The 23,714-nt window shown below is 57.4% G+C and overlaps 2 protein-coding genes across 5 annotated transcripts; one reads left to right on the top strand and one right to left on the bottom strand.

The window, feature by feature from the left end:
• The first annotated feature begins 379 nt into the window (after positions 1-379).
• Positions 380-6,974, top strand: SLC30A2 (solute carrier family 30 member 2). 4 transcript variants are annotated; one of them, XM_027577693.1, is made up of 8 exons: positions 380-531; positions 1,220-1,440; positions 2,179-2,325; positions 3,062-3,215; positions 3,959-4,115; positions 4,846-4,951; positions 6,010-6,144; positions 6,633-6,974. In XM_027577693.1, the coding sequence occupies exons 1-8, from the start codon at positions 482-484 to the stop codon at positions 6,728-6,730; spliced, it is 1,068 nt and encodes a 355-aa protein (XP_027433494.1). In that variant the 5' UTR covers positions 380-481; the 3' UTR covers positions 6,731-6,974. The 4 variants fall into 4 exon arrangements, with proteins under 4 accessions (XP_027433494.1, XP_027433492.1, XP_027433495.1 ...); XM_027577691.1 differs by having other exon boundaries at positions 6,628-6,974; XM_027577694.1 differs by having other exon boundaries at positions 6,569-6,706.
• Positions 6,975-10,138: 3,164 nt separating this feature from the next.
• EXTL1 (exostosin like glycosyltransferase 1) lies at positions 10,139-23,128 on the bottom strand. Its single transcript, XM_027577683.2, has 11 exons — positions 22,228-23,128; positions 16,673-16,763; positions 16,292-16,399; positions 15,112-15,231; positions 14,387-14,519; positions 14,081-14,187; positions 13,206-13,295; positions 12,295-12,381; positions 11,724-11,884; positions 10,504-10,675; positions 10,139-10,341 (listed from the first exon to the last, which is right to left on the bottom strand). The coding sequence occupies exons 1-11, from the start codon at positions 22,998-23,000 to the stop codon at positions 10,171-10,173; spliced, it is 2,013 nt and encodes a 670-aa protein (XP_027433484.1). The 5' UTR covers positions 23,001-23,128; the 3' UTR covers positions 10,139-10,170.
• Positions 23,129-23,714: the final 586 nt, after the last annotated feature.

The following is a 23,714-nucleotide window of genomic DNA, read 5'->3' as shown; positions in this document are numbered from 1 at the left end:
CGGGGGAGAGTGCGCGCAGCCGTCGCCCAGTCCCAAGTCACGCGGGGTCGGCTCGTCGGGCCCCAGGGGCGCTGGAGACGGGGTGCTTGGGGGCAGCGCCGGGGAACCCTTTGCAGCCGGCCTCCCCTCCCCCTTCCCCGCGGGCTTTTGCACACGACGCGCAGCGAGCCGCTTCACACGGGGTGGCCGGGGCCGGATAAAGCGGGCGGGCGCGGGGCGCAGCGTTCGGCGCGGACGGGCTGGAGCGGCCGGAGCGGTAGCGGGACGGCCCCAGCGCGGCCCGGGCGGGAGCTGCCTCGCGAAGCAGCCGGCGGGCGAGGGGCGCGGGCGCAGGGGCGGCGGGGGCGGCGGGGGCGGCGCGCGGGGCCTTCGGGGCAGGTGGGCGCGCGCTGCGCAGCGTCCCGCGCGCAACTTTCAGGGCGCACTGGGCGCGGCGGCCGCGCGCGGCTTCCCGGATCCAGCGCGCGGCGCGCGTGGCCGCATGGAGCCCACCGAGAAGCAGCATCTGGTGGACGCCAGGCCCGGAGCCCGGTAAGGCGAGAGCCTGCGGAGCGGCGGGGATTTGAGCGGCACCGGACGCATCTCCTGGTTTGCGGTTTACCGTGGACGGTTTTGCCGGCGGCTTGAACCGGGACCGCACAGAGGGGGCGGAGGGAGGGGAGGGAAAGGGGAAATCGAGCTTGGGCAGGGGGAACCACTCTCCCCCCCCCCCCCGCCCCGCCCCCTCGAGGCTGAGCACAGATCCTGACCCCTGCCCGCTAGTGGGCAGCCGCATGCCTGGAGCCCCGCCCTTGGCCCAACACTTTGCCCCCGGGCAGCCCCGCCCTGGGAGGCCCTGTGTCCCCAAGTGCACAAGAGGGGCATCTGCCCTTCTCCCTGAGCCTGAGCTCTGTTCCTTCTCCGTGCTTGGCTGCACTGGCCTTGCCCCTTGGCCACGTCCCAAGGTCTTTGCCTTCTCCGGCTTTGTCACGGGTGGGGTGGGGGAGGAGGGAACACCCTGGGCTAAGACCCCAAGACTCCTGGACTGGTCATTTCCCCAGCACCCCACTCCAGACACGAGTTTCTGGTCACTCCTCAGGGACTGTCGAGCTTGGAGTGCCCTTAGCTATTCTTTAAATTGGAACGTTTGCCAAGGCCCCACAGAGAGAGAGGACTGGAGTCAGCCCTCCTTGCCCCCAACTCAGAGCTGAGTGTGCCTTCTCCCATCCTCTCTGGCCAGGTCTTACACGGGATCTCTGTGGCAGGAGGGGACTGGCTGGATCCCACTGCCCCCGTCCGGCCTGGACTTGCAGGCCATTGAGCTAGTCACTGAGAATAATCATTACTGTCATGCCCAGAAGGGTCCTGGCAGTCACTTCGACCCCATGAAGGAGCGGGCCCGGCGACAGCTTTATGTGGCCTCTGCCATCTGCCTGGTGTTCATGATTGGGGAAGTCGTTGGTAAGAACTTTTGGGCTAATTAAATGAAATTGGGTGCATGGATAGTCTCATGATCCAAAAGGCTTTTCTCCAGGATGTTCCCAGTCATATTAATACTCATAGCCTCCGGGCATCTGTCTGGCTCAGTCGGTAGAGCATGCACCGCTTGATCTCAGGGTCGTGAGTTCAAGCCCCACATTGGGTGTGGAGCCTGCTTAATTAAAAAGAAACTACTAATAGCCCCACTTCTTGAACATTCACTATGCTGAGTCTTTTACATGCAGGTTGTCTCATCCAGTCCTCATGACAAGCTTGTACGGTCATGTGGGTGTTGTTATTCTTTTACAGATGATGAAACTGAGGCACACTAGGGTTAAGTTAAGTTAAGTGAGGGTTAACCCTCACACATCAGGGTTAAGTAATCTGCCCAAGATCATGTACAACCAGTGTGTAAGGGATGGCCTGAATGCCTAGAAGGAAAGAGCATTTCCTGAGCGCCTCCTATGCTTTTCAGGCCCTATTTGACCTTGATTTTCACAGTCACCCTCTAAGTCGATAGTGTCAGTCCCATTTCACAGAAGTTGGGGCTCAGAGAAAGTCTCTTGCCCATGGTTACCCGGCTAATGGGTGGAGAGGTCCCAAATCCATGGTCTTTCTCCAGAGCCCGTGGTTTCCCTGCTGCACACGCACGCAGTCTGGGAGGTTGGCTCCACGGGGAGCTGATAAGGCCCCTCCATCTCCCTGGTCCTGCCCCTGCAGGTGGGTACCTAGCTCACAGCTTGGCAGTCATGACCGATGCAGCCCACTTGCTCACTGACTTTGCCAGCATGCTCGTCAGCCTCTTTTCTCTCTGGATGTCCTCCCGACCAGCCACCAAGACTATGAACTTCGGCTGGCAGCGAGCCGGTGAGGACCCTGGTTGGGGTGGGAATGGGGTTGGAAAAGGGGGCGGGTCAAGACGTGTGTTCTTTGGTGGCTGCAACAGGTGGATCCCTGAGTGAGGCCAGGAGGGTGACTGGGTTGGGGAAGAGGTTGTCCGTTTTGGCTTCTGTCTTCTGGTAGCTCCCAGTCTGATGGGGGAGCCCTGGTTCCCTGTCCTCTGGGAACTTCCAGTCTGCAGGGAAGGAGAGTTCACCTTCCTAAGAAATGAAATGGCCAGACCTCAAGAAGAAATGACTGTGTATGGCATTAACTCTGCACAGAATTCCATGTGGAATAATTTCCCGGGCAGGGAAAGGTCAGCAAAGCCTTCTGGAAGATAGAGGCTTTAAGGCCCCTTTAGTTCATCTCTGGGCTGCACTGTCATTTTCCTCGTGGTGGGAGATGGCCCAGTCTCTCCTCAGAAGCCTCAGTTTGTCAGCTGAGCAATAGGTATATATTTTAGTAAGTCAGTTTTTTTACATGTAAAACAAAAAGGGTTGACCCAGGTGACCTCTTCAGTTCCTTCTAGCTCTGATGTACTCTGACAGATGGGTGGTGAGGTGAGGCATGACCGTGCCAGCCATACCTTCAGCAGAGCCCAGGTGGATCCAGGCCCTGACTGTGCAGGGAGAGGGCAGGGAGATCCTGGAGGGATGGGGAGTCCTCCTCAGTCTTAGGGCCCCATGCTAAGATGGGTGTTGGGGGTTGGGTTGTTCCTTAGAGATCCTGGGAGCCCTGCTCTCTGTACTGTCCATCTGGGTCGTGACTGGAGTGCTGGTGTTCCTGGCGGTGGAGCGGCTTATCTCTGGGGACTATGAGATCGAAGGGGGGACCATGCTGATCACGTCGGGCTGCGCTGTGGCCGTGAATATCATGTGAGTGTGGCCTCTGTTCCCTGTGAGGCCTCCCTCCCACTTTGCACACGAACATCTGCATGCCTGTTCTCAGTGGAAGGAGGCCATGCACAGGCCGCAGGACCAGAATTTCCCTAGTGGCCTGAGCTCTGCTTCCTGGAGCACCTCAGTCCTGCCTTAGGCCTAGGCTGAGGCCATTGAGAGCTGGGAGTCTGGGCCAGCATCAACTCCACCGCCAACCCCTCCCCCCATATGTGTGTGTGTGAGTAAACCAGGAGCCTTCATACCCGAAATGGGAAGGCATGAGTCTAGCTCTTACAGGAGCAGATGTCCCTAGGGATAGAATCCCAAGTTCTTTTTCAAGCTGGTGTGCCTGAAATTGGTGTCAGCGAGAAGCAGGGTCTGTGGAACATGGGTGTCTTGTTTGGGCTTCCTCTCCCTGGCTCAGTGGTCTTGGGCAAGTCACTTCCCTCTCTAGGCCTCAGCTTCCCCTTCTGTGAAAGGGTGGGGGGAACTAGATGACCTCCATGGTGCCCTCCTGTTCTGAGATTTGGCATCTTTGTGCCCAGATTAGCCTGGCATTGGAGCTGAGCCCATTCTCCTGTGGTTCTCTGAACCAAGGCCAGGTGGGTTGGGATCCTCACCAGGCAAAGGGAATAGACAGCTTGGGGATTAGGAGTTTTGTCCCACAGGCAGGCCAGCTCTCCTGGGGGGCCTCTAGCTGCTACATCAGCGAGCCCGTGGCTTTGTCTCTGCTTCTGCAGAATGGGGTTGACTCTTCACCAGTCAGGCCACGGGCACAGCCATGACACCGGCCAGCAGCAGGAGAATCCCAGTGTCCGAGCTGCCTTTATCCATGTGATTGGAGACTTTTTGCAGAGCATAGGCATCTTGGTGGCAGCCTATATTTTATACTTCAAGGTCAGAGCTGGGGACAGAGGGAGGGAGGCTCGGGGGTGGGTGTGGGTGGGAGAGTATAGATCATCTGGGGGCTCCTCTCTACACATGGCCCTTTCCCAGGCTCTAGCTCCCTCCCAGCTGTGTGTGGAGAGGGAAGGAACATTTACCCAATGCCCACCAAGTGTCAGCACCTCTGATCTTCACCAACAATCCTGAAGAGCAGCTGGTTGTGTTTTCTGCAGCTCAGAAAGGTTCAGTGACCTGGATGGTGTCACACAGCAGGGAAATTGTGGAGCCAGATTCAAACCCCCAGGCCTGTGGGCTGCCACTGCTTGGGGCAGATCACATAGAGGCAGAGGGGTGTAGTAAGTGCTGGGGTTCCAGCTTGGCTCCACCCCTTGCTAGCCGTGTGATATATAGTCCTTTGTGCCCACTGATCCTCAGTTTCTCCATCTATAAAATGAGATGTTGGACCATTGGTGTCTAAGATTCCTTTTAGTTTTGTTCACACTTCTGTCCCTTGGGCAAGGAGGGGTGGGAAGGGACTGTGCCGCATCCTGAGCTGTGATCTGCCCTGCCTGTTCTTGTGGACACAGGAGCAAAGGTAGAGAACTGGGAGACAGAGCCAGGGGGAGGCTTGTGCCCACCCTGCAGAGAGCCCCTCTCCCCGACTCAGCGCTGGGTGGGAAGGGGGAGAGAGGCCGAGGTGTTGGGTGGTGAGCCACGGCTCTGCCTTCCCCTTTTTCTGTAGCCAGAGTACAAGTATGTAGACCCCATCTGCACCTTCCTCTTCTCCATCCTGGTCTTGGGGACAACCTTGACCATCCTGAGAGATGTGCTCCTAGTGCTGATGGAAGGTAACCTGGGCTTGGGGCTCTCCTTTTGCTCTGGGCTCTCCAGCACTAACAAGTTTGGGGGGGGGTGCAGGGGAGTCCCAGCACATTGGCAGGGAGCCATGGTCTGGAGCCTGGCACAGGCTGGGAAACCTCCTGGGGCCCCAGGCCGGTCTTGGCATCAAGCTGAGCCCGCAGGTGTGGCTGTTCCTAGAAATGTCCCCTGGACCGAATCTTCCCTTCCCTCTAGCCGCAAGGTGTCCCCTCCCTGCTGGGGTGTGTCCTCCCTGCCTAGTCAGGTAACTTCTAGGTGGTGTCTGTAGCACCGGACGCTCCACCCCTCCCCCATACACCTCCTCAGTCTCCATTTGCACAGGAGGCAGACTGAGGCTCAGAAAACAAGATGGTGGGTGTTGGACAAGCCTCCCAAATGCCCTCCAGCTCAGTGCCTTCCTTTCTGAGGCCTCCGCCTCGGGGAGCACGTGGCTGGGCTTGGGGGGCTTCCTCAGTGCTGGCAAATGGTCCACCCTGAGTTACCACATTCACCAGCTTTCTTGTGGCCCAGGGTGGCGGGGTCATGGGGCTCTGTGCGGCCAGGGTCAGTCTGCAGTTGGGTGCTGATTTGGAGTCAGTGGGAGTGTGTGGCTGCAGGTCGGAGCATTTTCCCCAGGAGTGTGACCAACCCAGATACAAGTGACGATGTTGATGCCCCATGTGGGTGCAGGGGTCCCCAGGTTCCCTTCTTTCCTTCCAAAGAATAGTCATTGGGCACCTGCTCTGGGCCAGGCACTGTTCTAGGCACTGAGGATACGGTGGTCAACAAAGCAGACTGTCCCGTGCTTGTGGAATTTCCGTTTTAGAGGGGGACACGGGCAAGAGACTGACAAGGTCATTTCAGACAGTGTCAGGTGTGAGGAGGAGAACACAAAAGGGCAATATGATGGAGATCATTTGGGGGGAGGGGGCTGCATCAGATCTGCTGGCCAAGGCGCTCTTCTGTGAGGAGGCAGCATTTGAACAGCAGGAACCGGCAGGGGCGGGAGGGAGCAGGCTCCTTAAGCCCCTGTCCCCGCGCCCTTCAGGGACCCCCAAAGGTGTGGACTTCACAGCCGTTCGGGATCTGCTGCTGTCGGTGGAAGGCGTGGAAGCCTTGCACAGCCTGCACATTTGGGCCTTGACCGTGGCCCAGCCCGTGCTGTCGGTCCACATCGCCATCGGTGAGTGGTCAGGATCCTCAGGGCAGGGTGAGGGACAGAGGCCGCCAGAGGCCTGGGGCCAGCCCCGAAGCGCCTGATGCCCTCACACGTCTGCAGCCGCTGCTTTGAACCTGGCCCCATGCTGAGCACTTTAGAGACCTTAGTTCGTTTGGGCATCACAATCCCATTTATAGATGAAGAAACTGAGGCTGGGGCTGGGGTGGGGCGGTCACGTCACTTGCCCAGGCTTTGCCAGCGCCTAGGTGGCAGCGCATAGATTCCCAGCCTTAAAGCCACGCTGCCCCTGCTCTCGGATTGTGCCAAGTGTGGGAACCCGAGGGTGGCCCGGTGCAGGGGTGGGATCGGGGTGGGGGGGCCTTCCTGATGCCCGTACCCTGTCCTGCTGGGGGGTAGGGAATGAGCTGGGCTCCCGATCCTTCCTCAGGGCCCGAGTGAGTAAATCGTTGTCTGGTGCCTCTCCTGGTGTGTCCTCTCGGCCCCTAGCTCAGAATGCAGATGGCCAGGCTGTGCTGAAGGCAGCCAGCACCCGCCTGCAGGGCAAGTTCCACTTCCACACCATGACCATCCAGATCGAAGACTACTCTGAGGACATGAAGGACTGTCAGGCGTGCCAAGGCCCCTCCGACTGACTGCCTGGCCAGGTGCCAACTGAGGCATGGACCGGACCTGCCGCTGGTGGGGCTGAGTGTCCCCCAGGCCCAGCCAGGACTCGGGCTCCCTGGCCGTGTTATAAAGCGGGTCCCTCTCCTGACCTCTGCTCTGTGTTGAGTGGTGAAGGAACTGTCCCCTGCCTCCCCCATCTGACTAGATAGCCAGTTTAAGGATAGAGACGTGGCAAGTGTAAAGCTAGTATGACCCCGCTCCTCCAGCTTCTGGGTTGGTGCCTGGCGGGGCTAGGTTTGGATCTAATCCTCAGCTAATGCCTTCCTACCACCAGCCTCTAGAAAGGCAGGGAGGCACAGTGAGGGCTGACAGAGGGGAGACCGGCTCCAACGTCCCCTTTCCCACCTACCTTATTCCTCATGTCAGTCTGGCCTTTGCCTCATGAATCTGTGAAGAAGTCCTTCTCCCTCTGCCTCTAACAGTATGGTGTGGGGAGGCCTTGGGGGTTGGGGTTGTGAGGACCTTGCACTCTCCAACCCGTCCCCCTGAGGTGGGAAACCAGCAGGCCCCTGAGGCCTGCCCATGCCTTAGTCACTTCAGTTCTGAGCCACATGTTTCCCTTTCCTGGAGAGGGGAGGCTTCTGACTGCGTCAGGACCTGGCTGGTTTCTTCTTTCCTTATTACCCCAGCCCAGGAACCCTGTGCCAACACAATGATTCCCTTGCCCCAGATGGTGGTGGTGGGGGCAGGGCTTTCAGCATGGGTCCTGCCTCCCTTCTCTTGTCCTGATAGGGTCTCAGGGATCTCGGCCTGCCTTCCGATGTGGGATGTGTGTGGTGTGGCCTGACCTGCTCAGAACTTGAGGATGGAGGACAAAAGAGGGGTTGGTTGTACAACAGATGGGAGACATTGGCTTCCTGAGGTGTATGTAGATTCCCAAATTAGGGGCAGCTTGTGTTTACAAGATGTAGAGGGGAGACTTATCCCTAGTCTCACAGAGAAGGCAGCACCCCCACTCATTAGGTGGCCCTTAGGTCTCATCAGAGAAGGAGAGACTAAGAATGAACCTACCTCACAAGGTTGTTGTGAGGACTGGAGCCAAAGTTTGTTAAGCACCTAGTGTTGCTTCAAGAATGCGTACTTTGATCATCATGCTGGAAAGATGCCGCCTGAGGCCACGTTGCCAAAGAGCCAGGTGGGCTTCCTAGCCTCCCCAGGGGCAGCACTGACTTTGTCTTGACTTTGCCCTGATTCGTGGCAGGACTCTGAGGAAGGGTTGGTCACTCACCTTCCCCCGTGAACTTCTTTCTTCCCATCTATGAAATAACCTCTTGATGCCGTTCAAGCATTATCATCCAGGCTTACCTGTGATCTAGGTCAGTGGGTTCTTCAGCCCCTCAAAATCTGCCGGAAGTCATGTGGCCTGGAAGTCAGAGGCGGGGGGCCGCTGGTGGCTGTGTTCTACTCCCCTCACTCTCTGGGGAATCAAGCCCCTTCTCCCCTCCAGGCCCCAGGATCCTGGATCCAAGTCCTTACACCCCTCTCAAGAGGCTCTACTTTTACAGATAAGAAAACCAAAGCTCAGAGAGGTTGAGTCTACGAAGTCACACAGCCACTGTGAAGCAGGTCTGGGGTTTCTGCCTCAGTCACCCAGGCCTTCCTCTACAGCAGGAGCTGAAAACCTTCTGGGCTGCATGTTGGTATAGTGTGAGCCCTTGGGCCTGGCAGTGCCCTCCATGGGTAAGGCCATGCCAAGGCAGTTCAGTGTCTAGGTGCCGAAGTGGGAAGGGGGAAGAGTGCCTCTTTCTTTTGGCTGGGCCTGGCACTTAGAACCCTCCCTACCCTGGGAAGGCTGCCTGGGCCACAGCTGTGTGCTTCCTCACCCACCTTCAACTGTTTCTTGATCCTGGGCCAGAATGCCTTCCCTCCTCTTAAACTCCCAGGCCTCCCTCCACCTCAATAATCTAGCAGCCCCATGCCTCCCAAGGGAGAGCCCTCTCTGCACCCCAGCTGTGACTGGTTCCAGGGAGGACCTGAGTCATCCAGGGGCCAGAGGTCAAGCTGGAGGATGGGGCGGGAGGCCATGGAGAAGCCCTGGGGGACAGCATGTTCTGGCCGGCCAGGGTGAGCTAGTCACGAGAGTTTCCAAAGTGGCGGGGCCATCAAAGCAAGAAAACACCTGACACCCTGGACCTGGGCTGGACCCATCACCCCCACCTCTCTAGGGTCACCCCATTCCCCCTGTGCAGCTGCTGTAGGGGTATTTATACCCCGAGCATGAGGGGGCAAGGACACGCACTTTATTTCGGAAGTGATAATTCCAGTTCCAGGTGGATGAACCCTGGAGAACCCAGCAGCCCTTCCCCCACTCCACTGCCATGGCCAGGGTGCTCCCGACAACCACATCTCCCACCCAGCCCACCTAGAAATGGCTTCTTAGTTCTGAGTATGTGGGCCAAAGGGGTGGGGCTGTTCTTTCAAATTCTTCCCCCCAGTTTTTAGACCGCGGGCTGCAGCCCACCAACACTCCACATCCCCGTGCCCGGTCACCCGTTGACCAAAGGGGCCGCTTAGGACGCCATTCCCTTTCCGGGAAGACGGAGCGCGGTGCGGCGCTGACCTCTAGTGGTCGTGGCTGGTAATGCAAAGCGCTGAGCTGGGCCGGCACGGACCCCTGGCGTTCTCATCCTCCTCCGGCCCCTGCTCTGCCAGATCCGGCAGGAAGCCCCGAAACTGGCTTTTCAGCGCCTCTTCATGCGAAGATCGCGCCTGGCAACCCAGGGCATCTGCGGGTAGCTGCCTTACTGCCGGACTAGGAACCCGGGGGTGGGGGACGGAGTTGTCTCACTTGGCACACTGTCCACAATCCCGACTACCGCACAGGGCCAGGCACGCGGTTGATGTCTTCTATCCGTCAAATACTTGGGAAGCACCTGCCAGGCCGGAGAGAAGAGGACATGGCCCTGCCCTCCCGGGGCTTCCTGGCTGGTCCTGGGGCCTAACCCTGTACCTCGCAAAGCAGCATGAACAGTGTGGGAATCACCCAGCTGTGAAAGCGCAGAGGACCTGGGTCGGGGATGGGGGTCAGGCAAGTCCGTGGAGGAGGCAGAGATTTGAAAGGTAGAACTCAGCTTCCGCAGAGAAGCCGAGAAAGGCATCCCAGGCAAAGGATCAGTGATGGGTGAGGACACAGTCGCAGAGCAAGCGCCTGGCACCTGTGACCTGCCACTAGCGGCTGGACTGGAGGGTGGGTCGAGGCCCCGCAGCTCGGGGCGTTGGACTCATTGGCTAATAGGGATCTGACGTGTTGGCTGTCAGCCTTCATTGGCTCTCCAGATGTCCCAAGGGAGGGGGATGGACACACCCGCCCCCCCGCAGGTGCAGTGCCCCCTGGGAGCAGGGCTGGGGCTCTGCTGGTCCTTCCTAGGGCTTTTCCAGGCTGCGATACTTCTTGCGCAGCACGGACACGGGGTCCTTGAAGAGTACTGGGTCCAGACGGAGGCGAGAGGAAACCAGGGGCATGTAGCCGAACTCCACTGCCATCCGATTGATGCAGTCCTGGACTGGCGGCTGCGACTCCAGGCCCTCAGGCGCCTAAGGGGGAGGAGAAATGCGTTGGAGGTCTCTGTCCTTCTGAGCCCACCCCCATGCCCCCGAACCCTGCAGTAAAAAAACAGGATTGGGGTTACACAGTGAGAGGGAATCCCATCCCCAGCAGCGCCCTCCCGGTGCCGACCTGCCCCGCTGGATCCTCACCAGTGGAGGTCTGGCCTCCAGATGCTGCTTCCCGTAGGGCACCTTTAGAGGGGGCAGCTTGGTGACTGCTGCTACTAGGAAGTTCATGAGGATGTCCACACAGGTGGGTGCTTCATCCGCTAGGGCTCTCAGAGCCTTGGGCAGGTAGTGGGTGAAGAGGATGTGGTAATACCTGGGCAAGGCGGGATGACAGCAGCCAGATTCACCCACCACCTCTCCCTGCCAGGCCCCATTCTCCTCCCTCCTGACCTCACTCTCCCTTTGACTTCATTCCCCAACGCCTCTTTAGAAACCCCTGATCCCCCTCTCAGCCCAGGCCGCCTCAGAGAGCTCACACCAGAAGTGCAAACAACTCTCTACTGTTCGGTGCTCTGTGGGTCGTCTGCAGCAAATGGTGTCCTCCCTGCCCCCTCCCTTACAGCTCCCTGGGGCCCCCACCCCTGGGCTCTGAGGTCTGACCTCAGCCAGAATGAGGTGGGGGATCAGCTGGTTCCAAGGCCATTAAACGTGGCAGCCCCAAAGACCAGCTTCAGGAAGGCTGTGGATTAACCAGATGATGATGCTCCAGGTGAGCCTTGCTTCACGCAGCCCTCCTGTAGAACAACCTAGGTGCACCCTGCAGACCTTAGGGGCATTCTTCACTCTGCTGAGACTCCCCCGCAGAGCTCCTGGGTGAACCTACTAGAGGTACCAGGTTACACATACTTGGTTTAAGTATGTCTAAGGAACCCCTCTAAAGGGGCCTTCCAAAATTCAGTCTCTACCCCAAAGACGAGTGCTTCCATCAACTTCTGAAAGGCCTGGGACAGTCCCCAGCCCATCACACATTTATTTTTTTTATTTTTATTTTTTTCCATCACACATTTATAAAACTTTAGGGACATTCTCTTGTCTCCACCATTACCAAATCCAAATCCCTACCCTCTACCTAGCTCTATTTAAAATAACACTAGCTACCATTTGTTGACCATCTGCGTGGTTTTCTCATCTGATTATCATGTCAGCCCTGACAGGTGAAAACATTCTCCAGATAAGGAAACTGAGCCTCACAAGAAAAGACTTGCCCATCACACAACTGGGATGTGGCAGATCCGGGCCTGGAACCTGGATCTCTGGGGGTTCTAGGTTGACTGCTGTGTTCACTCCCACACCACCCTGCTCATGGTTCAAAGAAGGAGTCTCTGACCCTCTGCTCCCAGTGCCAGGCCGGCCCTCTGTACCTGTGGTACAAGGCCGCCGATGTGAGAACCACGGAGAACTCGTTGGCCCTCTCGGCAGTGTAGCCCCAGCCACCCCGGGCCTCGTCCCAGAAGTGGCTCAATGTCAGGAAGCCCACCATCCGCTCAGGGAAGCTCTGCCACACCACAAAAGCAAAGTCCACCTGGGGAGATAGTTAAGTGAGGTATGAGGAGGGACGTCCTGACCAGCTGGAGACATCCAGAGATACGGAGGCAAGGCTAGCCTGGCCACGGGGACTCAGGGGGAGAGGAGATGGGTGCGTGAAAGTTTCCAGGAGTGCTGGGGTGGGGGTAGGGTCCCATCTGGGAGCTAGAAACAATGCTTTTCAGCTGGGAGCTGAAAACTGTTTTCAAGAGTCTGCTGAAGGTTGGAAGGTTCTACTAGATTGCTAAAGAGGAGGCTGATTGGCTCGCAGGGGTGGTTTCAAAAGCAGAGGCTGCACCTCTGCGCTGGTCTTCTGCTCCTCTCTGCTTTGGGAATCCAAGCGGCTGCCCCCGGCCCCTCTGGCTCTGCCCACCCCCACCCTGGGCTCCTCTTGGGCCCCGTCCTCACCTCACTTGTGGTAAGACTGCTCTGGGCATCGAGGCTGAGGATGGCATCAGTGCTGATGGCTCTGTGCGGGAAGAAGCGGTCACTGACCTGTAGTGGGAGGGAGGTGAGGCCAACTCAGCCATCGGAACCCTCCCCAGGCTCCCACAGTGACTAAGTACCCTCGAAGCGGGAGCCCCTGCACACGGGTGTAGAAGACAGGCCAGTGACAACGGCCAGGCTGCCTGGAACTGGGACCCGGAGCTCACTGTAACTCTCTGCACTTCCATTTCCCCTTTGGTAAAACGGGCAGAGGGTATCTAGGGGTCCTTCTAGTTTGGATGCCTCTGGATTCCTCTTGTCACATTACATGCTCACCTCAACCCTGGGAGGGGCTGTCAGACATCCTCCCTTTGAAAGAAACAGGTCCAGAGAGATGAAGGGACTTGCCCAGAGCCACACAGCACGCAGGTGGCTCCCACCATCCCGGGTTCTCAGAAGCCACCCTCCTCCGGCTCCGTGTGCTGCCATCTGTTCTCATTTCCTCAAGATCCCACGTTTCTCCTCGGGCTTATCCAAGGCAGCCCACATACGCCCTCTGCCTTCCCTCATCACACAAAACCCCAGGTCTCTGGAAGCACAATCCACAAGGGCCAGGGACGGAAGACGATCATCTCTATGGGGCCTGCAGCTGAGACCCACGTCAGATAGCCCACCATCCACTCCAGGAAGCTCTGCCGCACCCACACCGTGCAAGCAGTCCACCTGGGGAGATCCTTGAGTGAGGTGGGAGGAGGGACTTCCTGACCAGCTTCAGGCCTGACTGGAAGTCCAGATCTGGCTCAGGCTCAGGCAAAGCACCCTGTGTGTGCCCTCCTGGGTTCCCTGCATGTGGGGGCTGGAGCCCTCCCTCCTGCCCCCCCCCCACTCCTCACCTTCCTCTGCCCTTCCAGGACTGTCAAGGGCACTGCTGTCTTGGGCCACCTGGGTGGGGGTGGCTTCTCACTGCTCCAGAGAACCAAGATCTAGGAGGAAAAGGGGGTGTTCCTGAAGTCTGGGAGAGCAACTGTATTTGTGAGTTTGGGAGAGTTTAGTTGGAGCCAAGGTCCTTTTCCCGCTGCCCTGTTTTTGCCTCTGGGCTTCAGGAAGGCAGGAATTCCGGTGACACGAAGGAAGCTACCTATACCATTAGAACTGGAGGGAGTCGGTGGTGGTAACCCCTCGCCTGGGCCCTGGCCCCTCACTCCATGCCCATCTTCTCTCAAAGGCTTTCATTCTCTTCTGCTCCTTCATCATTCGCTGCCCAGCTCAAATGTCCCATCTGTGGAACTGCTCTGTCTGTCCCCAGCTGAGCTTCCCACCCCTGTGAGTTCTCTCAAGAGTCTATGTGGCTTCTCTGGAAGTGAGATTTGACAGCGTGTGCCAGGAAATGCTAACTGAACGGGAATCCGGGGCTGAATCCTTTCCTGCTTTTTCTCTGCATCCTCAGCATCAAGCCCACGGCCTGGCACTGAGAAAATGACTGATGGATGAGCACATGCGTGAACGCATGTCTGTTTACCTCTCCAGCCCCCCCAAGGGGTACCTGCTCTTTACGTGATTTCATCAGTTTCCAAGGGGGGCGGCAGGGAGGAAAGGAACAAGAACGTTGGGACTTAAAGAGGAGGGCACCGACAGCACTTGAAAACCCCTCCCAGGCCTCCCCCCCGAATGTGTGGTTACGCTTGGGGCCTAGACATCTTCAAGGGCCCTGCCCTTTCCCTTGCCCCCACCCTGGATCCCAGGACCCCAGCTGGCAAGGGGAACAGACCTGGGCACAGTGCTGGGAGCCTGCCACCGCCTGGATGAGCTTCAGGGGGAGCTGGCCTGGGGCCCCCACCCAGATCAGGGCACTGAACCTGCCCACAGGCCGAGAGCCTGGGGGGAAGGAGACACAGGCTGTTAGGATGGGAGGGGACAGAACCTCCTGAAGAGTGACCTGAGCCGGGGCCTCCAGGAGCCAGGAGAGATGTGGGAGAATCAGGGACGGGCTTGGCAGGGCTTTATGGTTGCGGCTGGGACGGACTTGGGAAGAGCTGGTGAGGGGACTTCAAGTCGCCCCGTCCCCAGGGCATACCCCGTTGTAGGTAGTAGAAGGGGAAGTCCGAGGGGCTTGTGGAAAAAGTGGGCAGGGCCAGGAGGGCCCCTGGGGGGCTGTTCCACAGTAGCGAGGGGTGAGCAGATGCTCCAAAGATCCGGTCCTGAATAATCTGTGAAATGAGAGAGGGCTGTGCTGAGGGAGTGGCCGGTGTGGTCGTGGGCAGGGTCCGGGGAAGTGCGGACCTGGCCTAGCACCCCCTCCCTGCAGCCCCCCTTCAGGCTCCTGGGAGGGCAGCAGCTGCATCACTGTCTGAAGGGTTCAGGTACAGAAGTCCAGAGTAGGGGGCACTCAGTGATGGTGTCCAGAGATGGCCGATGATGGTGAGTTTGCTGCCTCCCTTTCCTTCCTCACTCATGGCAGATGTTGCCAACAAGTCGCAACATTCTTTCCGGACCCAGAATCCTCTTTAACACAGCACCCGAGGCAGCCGCTGCCCATCACCTGGGCTGACATCTTGGCACATGCATTGAAATCTATTGGCCAGAGCTGTCCCTCTACAGATGGGGAAACTGAGGCCAAGACTGGAGAAGGAACTTGTCCAAGAGCTCAGAGCCAAGTCTCAGATTCATCCCAGAAGCCTCTTCAAGGGGGAAGTCCAAACAGCAGGGTGGAAGAGGTGTCCAGAGAGAGGGGTGTGGAGAGGGAACAGGGATGAGGCAGGAGCCAAGCCCCACAGCCCCCATCATGGAAGTCCCCCTCACCTCCAGAGTGGTATGGATGACCTTCTCCACTGAGGAGAAGTAGGCATCCCATAGAAACTGGGTCTGCTGACGCAGGGCAAGGACCCGCGTGGGGGGCATCTCCTGGAGGGCAGCGACGACCTGAGGCACAGAGGGAGGAAAGGAGAAGGCATGGCGCCTTGTCGGGCTCTGACTGACTCTGAGGTGGGACCACCCAGGTTGGCAGTCTGGGAACCAGAAGGCTTCTCCACTCGGGTTTCCAAGTGGGTTAGAGCAGCCACCTTTGGCTGAGGCCCAGGTAACAATCAAGAGTTCAAGGATCCCACAGAGTTGGGCCTAAATGCCACTTAGTAACTGTGTGACTATGGGCAAACTACTCAACCTCTCTGAGTCTGTGTCCTCATCTGTAAAATGGGGATAATAATAGTACCTGCCTTATAGGGTGGCTGTGGGGATGAAATTAGACAACACAGGGGCACCTGGGGGGCTCAGTTGGTTAAGTGGTTTGCCTTTGCCTCAAGGTCATGATCCTGAGGTCCTGGGATCGAGTCCTGCCTCGGGCTCCCTGCTCAGCGGGGAGTCTGCTTCTCCCTCTTCCTCTGCCCCTCCCCCCCACTTGTGTGCGTGCGCGCGCACGCTCTCTCTCAAATAAATAAAAAGATCTTAAAAATAAATACATTAGATAATATACATTAAGTGCTTAGCATATGGTAGAGGTTCTGTGGCTGGTAGCTATTATTATTAACTACCATACCATTCTCACTTCTCAGGGGATTCAAGGCTTATGCAGGGTTTTCATAGTCAGGCAAAATTAGTTTCATCAGCTGGAAAAGTCACTGCATTTTGCTTGCCTACCCCAGCCTCCATGGAGGCACTCAGATTTTGGATTTTTTGTGGCTTTCCCTTAAATTGGTCGAGTCATGGGCTGGGCCCATGGAGATCATCTGGTCTAACTTATCCCACTGCAGAGATGGGAAAACTGAGTCTGGAGAAGGCTCAGGACTTGCTCTCAGAACCCTCAGGAGTCTCTGCCTCTCTATGATCCTATGGGAGCCCCAGAGGCTTGGGGCTTGGAGCAAAATCATGAATATACACATATGGGGAATAGGAATGAGGACTGAGATCAGCCTGGGGGCTGAGATCCCGGGCTCCTCCCATGTCCTGGGTCCAGTCCCACGCTGTGGGCAGCACCCTGAGCTACCTGAAATGGGAGCCTCTCGTCAGCTACAATGGCCGCCTTGGTCCAATCGATGACCTCAGAGAAGGGCAGCTCCCACCGAGGGCTGAGAAGCACAGGGATGCAGCCAGCCTGGGGGGAAAGGGGAGGCACCGGGAAGCCCAGTCTTATCCTACACACACTTCCCCTCCCCCAGTTCCAAATTAGCAGCTGCTTCGGTTGTGGGCAAGGGGCAAAGAGGAGAGAAAGGTGGTTTTTTGGGCAGTGGGTTATTCTACAGAGGGTGTGGTGAGCGTGGGTGCGGGCAGCTCACTGTCCCTTCCCATCGGCCTGGGCCCAGAGAGCCTGCCAGCTCAGGAGTTGGGGGGGGGGCAGGGCCAGGGGATGCCTACGTTGGGGTTGTACCTGCAGGGCTTGGAGGAAGTGCAAGGCATCAGGACGGTGGCCAGGGATGAGGCAGAAGGTGGCATTGGGTAGCGTTGCCCCAGGGTGGGTCCTAAGGAGGTACAGGAGGGGTCCCACACATATGAGGCCTGAGATAGCGGCCCCTCGCCCCACCTGGCTCCCTTCACATCCCCCCAACTCCCCACACCAATACTCCCAAATTCACAATGTGTAAATCCATCATCTGTGCTTCATATGTTAATGAACACTCACGCACACGCACAACCACACACGGAACACTGACACGAACACAAGCTTCACACCTGCCCTTCACCCATGGTGGGCTTAGTTCTGCCTCTGCCCTTGGTGGGCTCAGGCATCTCCCCCCTTCTCTTCTCTGGACCTCAGTTTCCTCATTTGCAAAATGGGAGGTGGCGGGACCAGCGGTTTCCAAGGCCTGGTCTGAAACCAAGGCATAGGCTCGCCCCCCCGCCCCCCCACTGCTCTGCCACACGCAGATTCTTGGGCAGCCCTCACCTGAGTGGCCTCCCTGCCCTGCCTTTCCCCCTATCCCGAGAGCCCAGGCCCATGAAAGGCTCCTCTGTCAGGAGGTGGGCTGGGCCCCCAGCCCGGAACCGCACAGGAAGCTGCTGCCCAGAGGCCCCCTTGCCCAGAGGACAGGCCTCCTCTGTTCCTCCCAACCCCAGGGCCACACTCGGCTGTGTGTGTTTGTGGGGGGAGGGGCTTGAGTCACAGCCTCCTGGAGCCGCCTCCCTGGGACTGCCCACCCAGGGAAGCGGTGCCCATGACCTAGCTGCCGGGAGGTGTGGGGAGGGCATGGAGGGGGCAGGACTCCTGGCCTCACAGGCCTGCTCAGAGTGGGACTGATGAATAGAGCTCAGAGGTCCCAGGACCCTCCTCAGCTACAGCCTGTCTGGCCTGAGTCTGAACCATTGAACAGATGGGGAGACTGAGTCTCAGAGAGACCCAAGGACTAGCTTAGGGTCTCAGAAAGGGTTAAGGCAGGGCTGGAACTAGAACCAAATAGGCTAACTCCTGCCCCTGGGTTATTTGAACTACCCCGGAGCTGCGGCTTAGGGGTCTCCCAGGGGCTCTGCCTCCCGCCTTCTGTCTCTCCTCCTCAGGTGGCCACCAGGCTTCTCCTGGAAGAAGCCACGCGTTAAACAACAGAACATTCTCTAACTCATTGGTGCCACAGGACCAGCCAGCTACAGCCCTCCTCCTCTCCCCAACAAAGCCCTAAGGGACTGAGAAGCCCTAAGTTCCAGGCTTCCGAGAACCCAGAGACAAAGAGCTTTCTGAATAAACTGTACTCCTCAGTCCTCACTAACCTCCATCGTTCCCTCCTCTGCGTCTCTGTATATCCTCCCTCAGCCTGGAGCACCCCAGCTCTGCCGTATAGCCCAAGGAATTCCTCCTACTTGATCTTTTTTTTTTTTAATAAATTTTTTTGTTTTAAGATTTTCTTTTTTATCTGAGAGAGAGAGAGAGAGAGAGCGGGGGAGAGAACACAAGCAGGGGGAGCAGCAGAGGGAGAGGGAGAAGCAGGCTCCCTGCCCAATGTGGGGCTCGATCCCGGGACCCTGGGATCATGCCCCGGGCTGAAGGGAGACGCTTAACTGACTGAGCCACCCAGACGCCCTTCCTCCTACTCAATCTTAAGGTCTAAGCTCAAACCTCGCCTTCTCTGGGAAGCCCTCCTTGATCTTTCCAGAGAAGGCTGGCTCCTCTCTGCTCCCACAGCCTATGTGTGCACACAGTAGTAACGAGCCACGCCAAGCTTCCCAGAGCATTGCTCTAAGTGCTTTACCTGAGGTAACTCACCCCCCTGTCACAGCACTCCCTCAGAGACCGGAGGTCTGTGTTGCTCGTCCCCTGCTTTCCAGATGCGGGAACGGAGGCCTAGAGAGGCCCCACAGCTCTGAAGTGGAGGAGCCTGCAAGCAAGGCAGCTTGCACAGCATCTCTCTGCTTAACAGTGTGGGTCCTAACCAGGATCTGCCTGCCTCTCCCACAAGACCGAGCAACTTGAGGGCCGGGGCCCTGCCTTCCTCATCTTGGCATCCCCATGGCCTAGTGGAGCACCTGGCCGAGACTGGGCACGTAATAGCTGGTCAGTGAACGGATGCCCGGCGTGTGATAAAGGATGGACCCAGGACCAGGGGGCCAGATGTCTGCAAGGTCAGTTTCGGCACCAATTCTAGTAATGAATGTCTGGCTGACAGGAGCCAGGGGGTGGCCTTGGGAGATGGTGAGATTCCTATCAGTAGAGGTAAATAAGCAGAGCTGGATGTCTGTGTGTCTCTGTGCGTGCTGTGGAGGGGACATCATGGTAACTGCCAATGAAGTCTTAGGGTTCTGTGACCATAAAAGGTGTTTGCCACAGACTCAGGGCCTCAGTGCCCAAGGATGGAGTCAATGTGGCTCTGATGGGCTCTCTTGCAGCCTGGCTATTGGCAGGGCCACGTGTGACTTCCGTGTGCCCTAGGTACTTTGGCCTTTGGGGTCTCTCTGCCATAAATATTATATATATAAATTACATTTGATAATTGCATTTGGTATAAAAAAAACACTGGGGTGCCTGGCTGGCTCAGTTGGTGGAGCGTGCAACTCTTGATCACGGGGTTGTACATATTTTAAGATTACTTAAAAATAAATAAAAACAGTAATATTATATATTAGGGGCACCTGGGTGGCTCAGTCAGTTAAGCATCTGCCTTCGGCTCAGGTCATGATCTCAGGGTCCTGGGGTGTCAGGGTCCTGGGGTGTCGGGCTCCGTGTCAGGCTCCCTGCTCAGCGAGGAGCCTGCTTCTCCTTCTCCCTCACCCCACCCCACCCCCGGCTCATGCTCTCTCTCTCTCTCTCTCTCGCTCTCAAATAAAATCTTTAAAAACATATATATTAAAACATTTTCTTCTACTTAAAAGTACGGTTTTTCCTTCTGATTTTCAAAGAAATGAAAACGTTTTCCTGGGTCCCTGAAAGTACCATGGATCCTAGGCACTGTGCCTCCTAGATGCAAAGGAGACTTTAAAACATGCACTGAATTTATGTTAAAAAAAACAACAACACAAAAACCTAAGTGAGGGAGACCATACATACACGTTGTTTGTGCACACACAGAATACCTCAGAAAAGCCATGAGAGAAACTAGAAACAGTGTTTGGCTCCAGGAAGGAAAACCGGGTGGCCAGAGACACGGGTGGGAGGGAGTTTTACTGTATACCCTTTTGTGCCTTTGGAATTTTGTACCCTGTGAATGAATTCCCTATTCATAAAAATAAATAAATAACAATTTAAATGGGTGGAGGCTTATTCCAAAGCAACAGGAGACTGTTCACCCAAGGTGGAAAAATGGCTCTGGAGCCAGAAGCGCCGGGTTTAAGCCCAGCTCCGCAGCCACCCCATCACAAACTCCAGGGAGGCCACGGTGAATCAAGGAGCTTGTCACCAAAGGGCCTTGGCTGGCTCCCTCCACCGCTTTGAGCCTCAGTTTCCTGTTCCCTGAAATGGGAATAACAATGCCTCCCTTGCAGGGTACTTGAGGGCGTGTGACTTGTGCAAAGTGGCTGGCGCAGCACCTGGCCTGGGGCGTGTTCGCTTCCTCCCCTCCCCCTCTCGCCCCCCCCCCCCCCCCCCGCCCCCGGTCGCCAGCCCAGGGAATGTGGGACAGTGGCTGTGAGATGGTGGCAGGGACGATGAATTGCCTCTTTCTCTGGCCAATACTTGTTTATTCAGGCCACCTTCCGGGGGCTGCCCTGTGGCCGGTGGCCTCCCTCTCTCCCTCTGTCCCTATACTGTTTGGCTGCTTCAGGCAGCTGCCTGACACCTCGGGGAAACTGAGGCTTACGCTACTCCAGAGATTACAAGACCTGTCCCCTGCAGGGGGGCTGAGGCCAAAGACAGACCTTGTGAAACTGCAGAGGATAGTCAGAGGCTGCCAGGCATCACACCTTGGAAATAAACTCATCCAGAGGGTGGCCCACGCAGATAAGAAAGCCTTGACAAGTTCTGGCCGATTTGGGATCAATCGGTAAACATTTAGTACGTCAGCAGTTCACCTATGGTATGCAGCTCCCTAATTTCCAGTCTCTCAAAGAAGTTCAGACTGAAATTCACCAGCGCAGTAACTAAAGTCAGCGGAAAGAAGAACTTCCTATAAGCAGGAATGGCTAAGAGCCTAATCAGAGAGGTCAGGTGGGGCCATGGTGAACAAGAGAAACTAGTTCACTGAAGGTAAGCTCTGTCTGAGCTCTGACCTTCAGGGGCCTGGGGTGGGGGGATCCCCGACCTTTCCGATCACTGCTGAGGACGCCTGCTAGGGATGGGTCCGGGCAGAAGGGCCTGGGGGCTGATGAGGCAATTGCATTCCTACCTCTGGCTGTGGGGCTCCCTGGAGGCCCTGTGCCTTGAGGAGGTAGAGGGAGTGCATTCCCAGGAGAGCCGTCTGCCTGAGAGAAGCCCCTGAGAAGCAGAGGCAAAAAGGGAGCTTGGCCACGTGAAGCCTTCCTAGCGGGGAGGTGTTGCTGAGAATAGCCCATGTTGTTCTAGCAGCGAACGGAGATACCTGAGGGAGTGAGCAAGGGGAGGACAGTTTCCAACTCAGGTTTGCCCCAGAGATGGAGAGGGAACCCTCTGCTGCCTGGACAACCTTCAAAAGGATTTGAGTTCCTGCCTGCCCAACCAGCCTTCGGACACACGGACACACCGGCCTCCTGGGGGTCCAGAGGGGTTAGGGTACTTCAGGGTTAACTGCTTTATCACCTGAGGCCTGTCACTCCAGCTAGCCCACGGAGAGGGGTTTCTGAACAACTCTCCATGTCCCATAGGCACCACACCCCCCTCTATGTCTCCAGGCGGTTGTGGGGCGGGAAGTTCTTCTGTAGGTCTGACATTCATATTTGCTGTTTCCTTAAGAGATTAATCCCTCAAATTAGACACCAGAGCAGCTTCCATCTGTGACCAGTTCTTAGTCTCCATGGCTCTGAGGCATTTGATGGGTTGATCATACACTCTTGGTTAAAACTCAGAATTCTAATGCTGAAGGCTTTGGAAACAGGCAGCTCTGGATTTCAACACTGGCTGTGCCCTTTCTGTCTGGATGGCCTCAGACCAGTTACTTAACCTCTCTGAGCTTAGTGTCTGGTACACAAACAAATGATAGCAATTAGTATTATTTTATTATAACCATTATTTATAATTTAGCACAGAGTGAGCACAATAGACGTGTACGTTAAAATATTAGGAAAGGAGGAATTGGAATAAGAGAAAGAGAGTAAGCAGGAGTGAGTCATATTTTTGTTTTTACAGATCCCCGAGGGAGAACTCCAAAACCTACTTTGGACACCCTGTGTGACAAAGAACCATCTTGGTGGGGTCTCTCTCTGTCTAACCTGATTCCCTCTTGCTGCAGCTGAGGCCAGAGTTTGCCAGGCCTAGCCGGTTCTCCTGTCTCATCTCAATCCTGCCCTCCCCGCTGGCCTCTGGGCTTAGTCCCCTTGCAGATCCCTCCCACTCAGCCCCCCCCCCCGCCCCCGGGGTAAAAGTCCACTTACTGCTCGGGTCCGCGGTCCTGCTCACAGCGCCCATCCCAGGGGCAGGCAGAGGAGTCCGGACCTGCTGTGCGCCACCCGCCCCTCTCCTCCGCCAGGGCTAGCAGGGGCACCCCAGGGTGGGGGCTGTGCTGTCCCAGCCGGCCAGGGGCCCCACCTCGCAATGGGTGGGCTTCAGGGAGAAGCGGCAGGGCCACGTCAAAGCCAGGCCGGAAGGTGTCCACCATGGGGCTGGCCTTGGCCACCATTGCCTGTCCCAGTTGAAAGGTCTGGGTGCAGAAGGCTGGGTGGAGACTGAGGACCAGATGGTTCCTTCCCCCATTCCATTGCTGGGGCACTGGGATGCACTCTCCGGCTGGGGCTTCCAGGCTGAGGAGGAGGAGGATGCAGGCCTCATCAGGGCTGACGGAGCGGGATCGAGAGCTCTCAATGGAAGCCAGGATCCTGCGGTGAGTGTCAGAGATCGGGCCAGCCACCGGGTACACGAACACCTTGAGACCACCACCCCTGCACTTGGAGACATCAAAGCAAGCTCCCCAGTCGCAGCTGCCACCACGGGGGGCTTGAGGAAGTTGAGGGTCATCTTCTGGGAGCTCCCCAGGCTGGGAGAAACTCTGCAGGAGCTCTGCATCCAGCCAGCGGGGCCAGCCTTGGGGGGCCCCTGCCCAAGGTCTAGCAGGCACTGCCAGGCGGAGAAGGGGGAAGACTCTCAGAAGGACGAGGAGCCAAGAGGCCGACAGTGCCAGCCAGAGGGACTTTCTTCTCCACGACTGCATGTGGCCACCCGCAGCCAGGGCTGGGGGAAGCAGGAGGAGCAGGGGCTTGGAGCAGGGGCTTGAGGGCGAGTCGCTGGAGCTGGGATCTGCCTTCTAGTTCAGCGCCTTCATTGTACAGATGGGAAGACTGAGGCCCATGGAGAACAGGCTGCCTGTGTAAGGTCAAACCGCAAGTCACCAGCCAGGCACCAGGAGGCCAGGTAGGACCCGGCTTTGTGGCCTTGCCTTCTTGCAGTCAGGAATCTGCTTCCTTGGCCTTTGGGCAACCAAGCCAGGCTTTGACAACCCCCCACCCCCACCCCCGCAACCGCCAGCAGGGCCCCTGCCCCTGGGCACTGCTCAGGCTGATGCAATCCCCTGACCACACTGCCAGGCGACGTCCTTCTGCCCTCCTGGCTGCACCCCCTGACCTTGGCCTCAGCAGGGAGGCAGGCAGTCTGCCAGGCCATGGGGACCTGTCAGGGCTCTCACAGGAGGTGGCTTGGCCAGGGTGTGTAGCTGGACAGAAGGGTGGCTGGCCTCCCCAATCCTCCCCTTGCCTGAGCAGCCCCTGAGTAGTCCTGGCTGCCCCTGTGCCCACGGGCAGGCACTCCCGGGCTGTGGGCCCTGCGGCAGGAGCTTAAATTAGACTCGGCAGCCCATGTGGGCTCTCAGGGTCGGCTGAGGTCAAGGCCTGGGTGCAGCCAGTACCCCCTGCCCCGGGGGGCTGGGAGT

Source organism: Zalophus californianus, chromosome 4 (genome assembly GCF_009762305.2).
Source record: "Zalophus californianus isolate mZalCal1 chromosome 4, mZalCal1.pri.v2, whole genome shotgun sequence".
NCBI classification, from domain to species: Eukaryota; Metazoa; Chordata; class Mammalia; order Carnivora; family Otariidae; genus Zalophus; species Zalophus californianus.
This window is presented reverse-complemented; position numbering and strand designations above follow the sequence as displayed.

What these genes read in the sequence shown, in the direction of transcription:
- SLC30A2 (XM_027577691.1), top strand. Translation starts at nt 482, where the DNA reads ATGGAGCCCACCGAGAAGCAGCATCTGGTGGACGCCAGGCCCGGAGCC. An exon ending in CATGATTGGGGAAGTCGTTG is followed by an intron (nt 1,441 to 2,178) that starts GTAAGAACTTTT and finishes CTGCCCCTGCAG; the next exon opens with GTGGGTACCTAGCTCACAGC. An exon ending in GTCGGTCCACATCGCCATCG is followed by an intron (nt 6,145 to 6,627) that starts GTGAGTGGTCAG and finishes CTCGGCCCCTAG; the next exon opens with CTCAGAATGCAGATGGCCAG.
- EXTL1 (XM_027577683.2), bottom strand. Translation starts at nt 23,000, where the DNA reads ATGCAGTCGTGGAGAAGAAAGTCCCTCTGGCTGGCACTGTCGGCCTCT. An exon ending in CAGGACCGCGGACCCGAGCA is followed by an intron (nt 16,764 to 22,227) that starts GTAAGTGGACTT and finishes GTACCTCCTTAG; the next exon opens with GACCCACCCTGGGGCAACGC. An exon ending in CTTCTACTACCTACAACGGG is followed by an intron (nt 14,188 to 14,386) that starts GTATGCCCTGGG and finishes CCTTCCCCCCAG; the next exon opens with GCTCTCGGCCTGTGGGCAGG.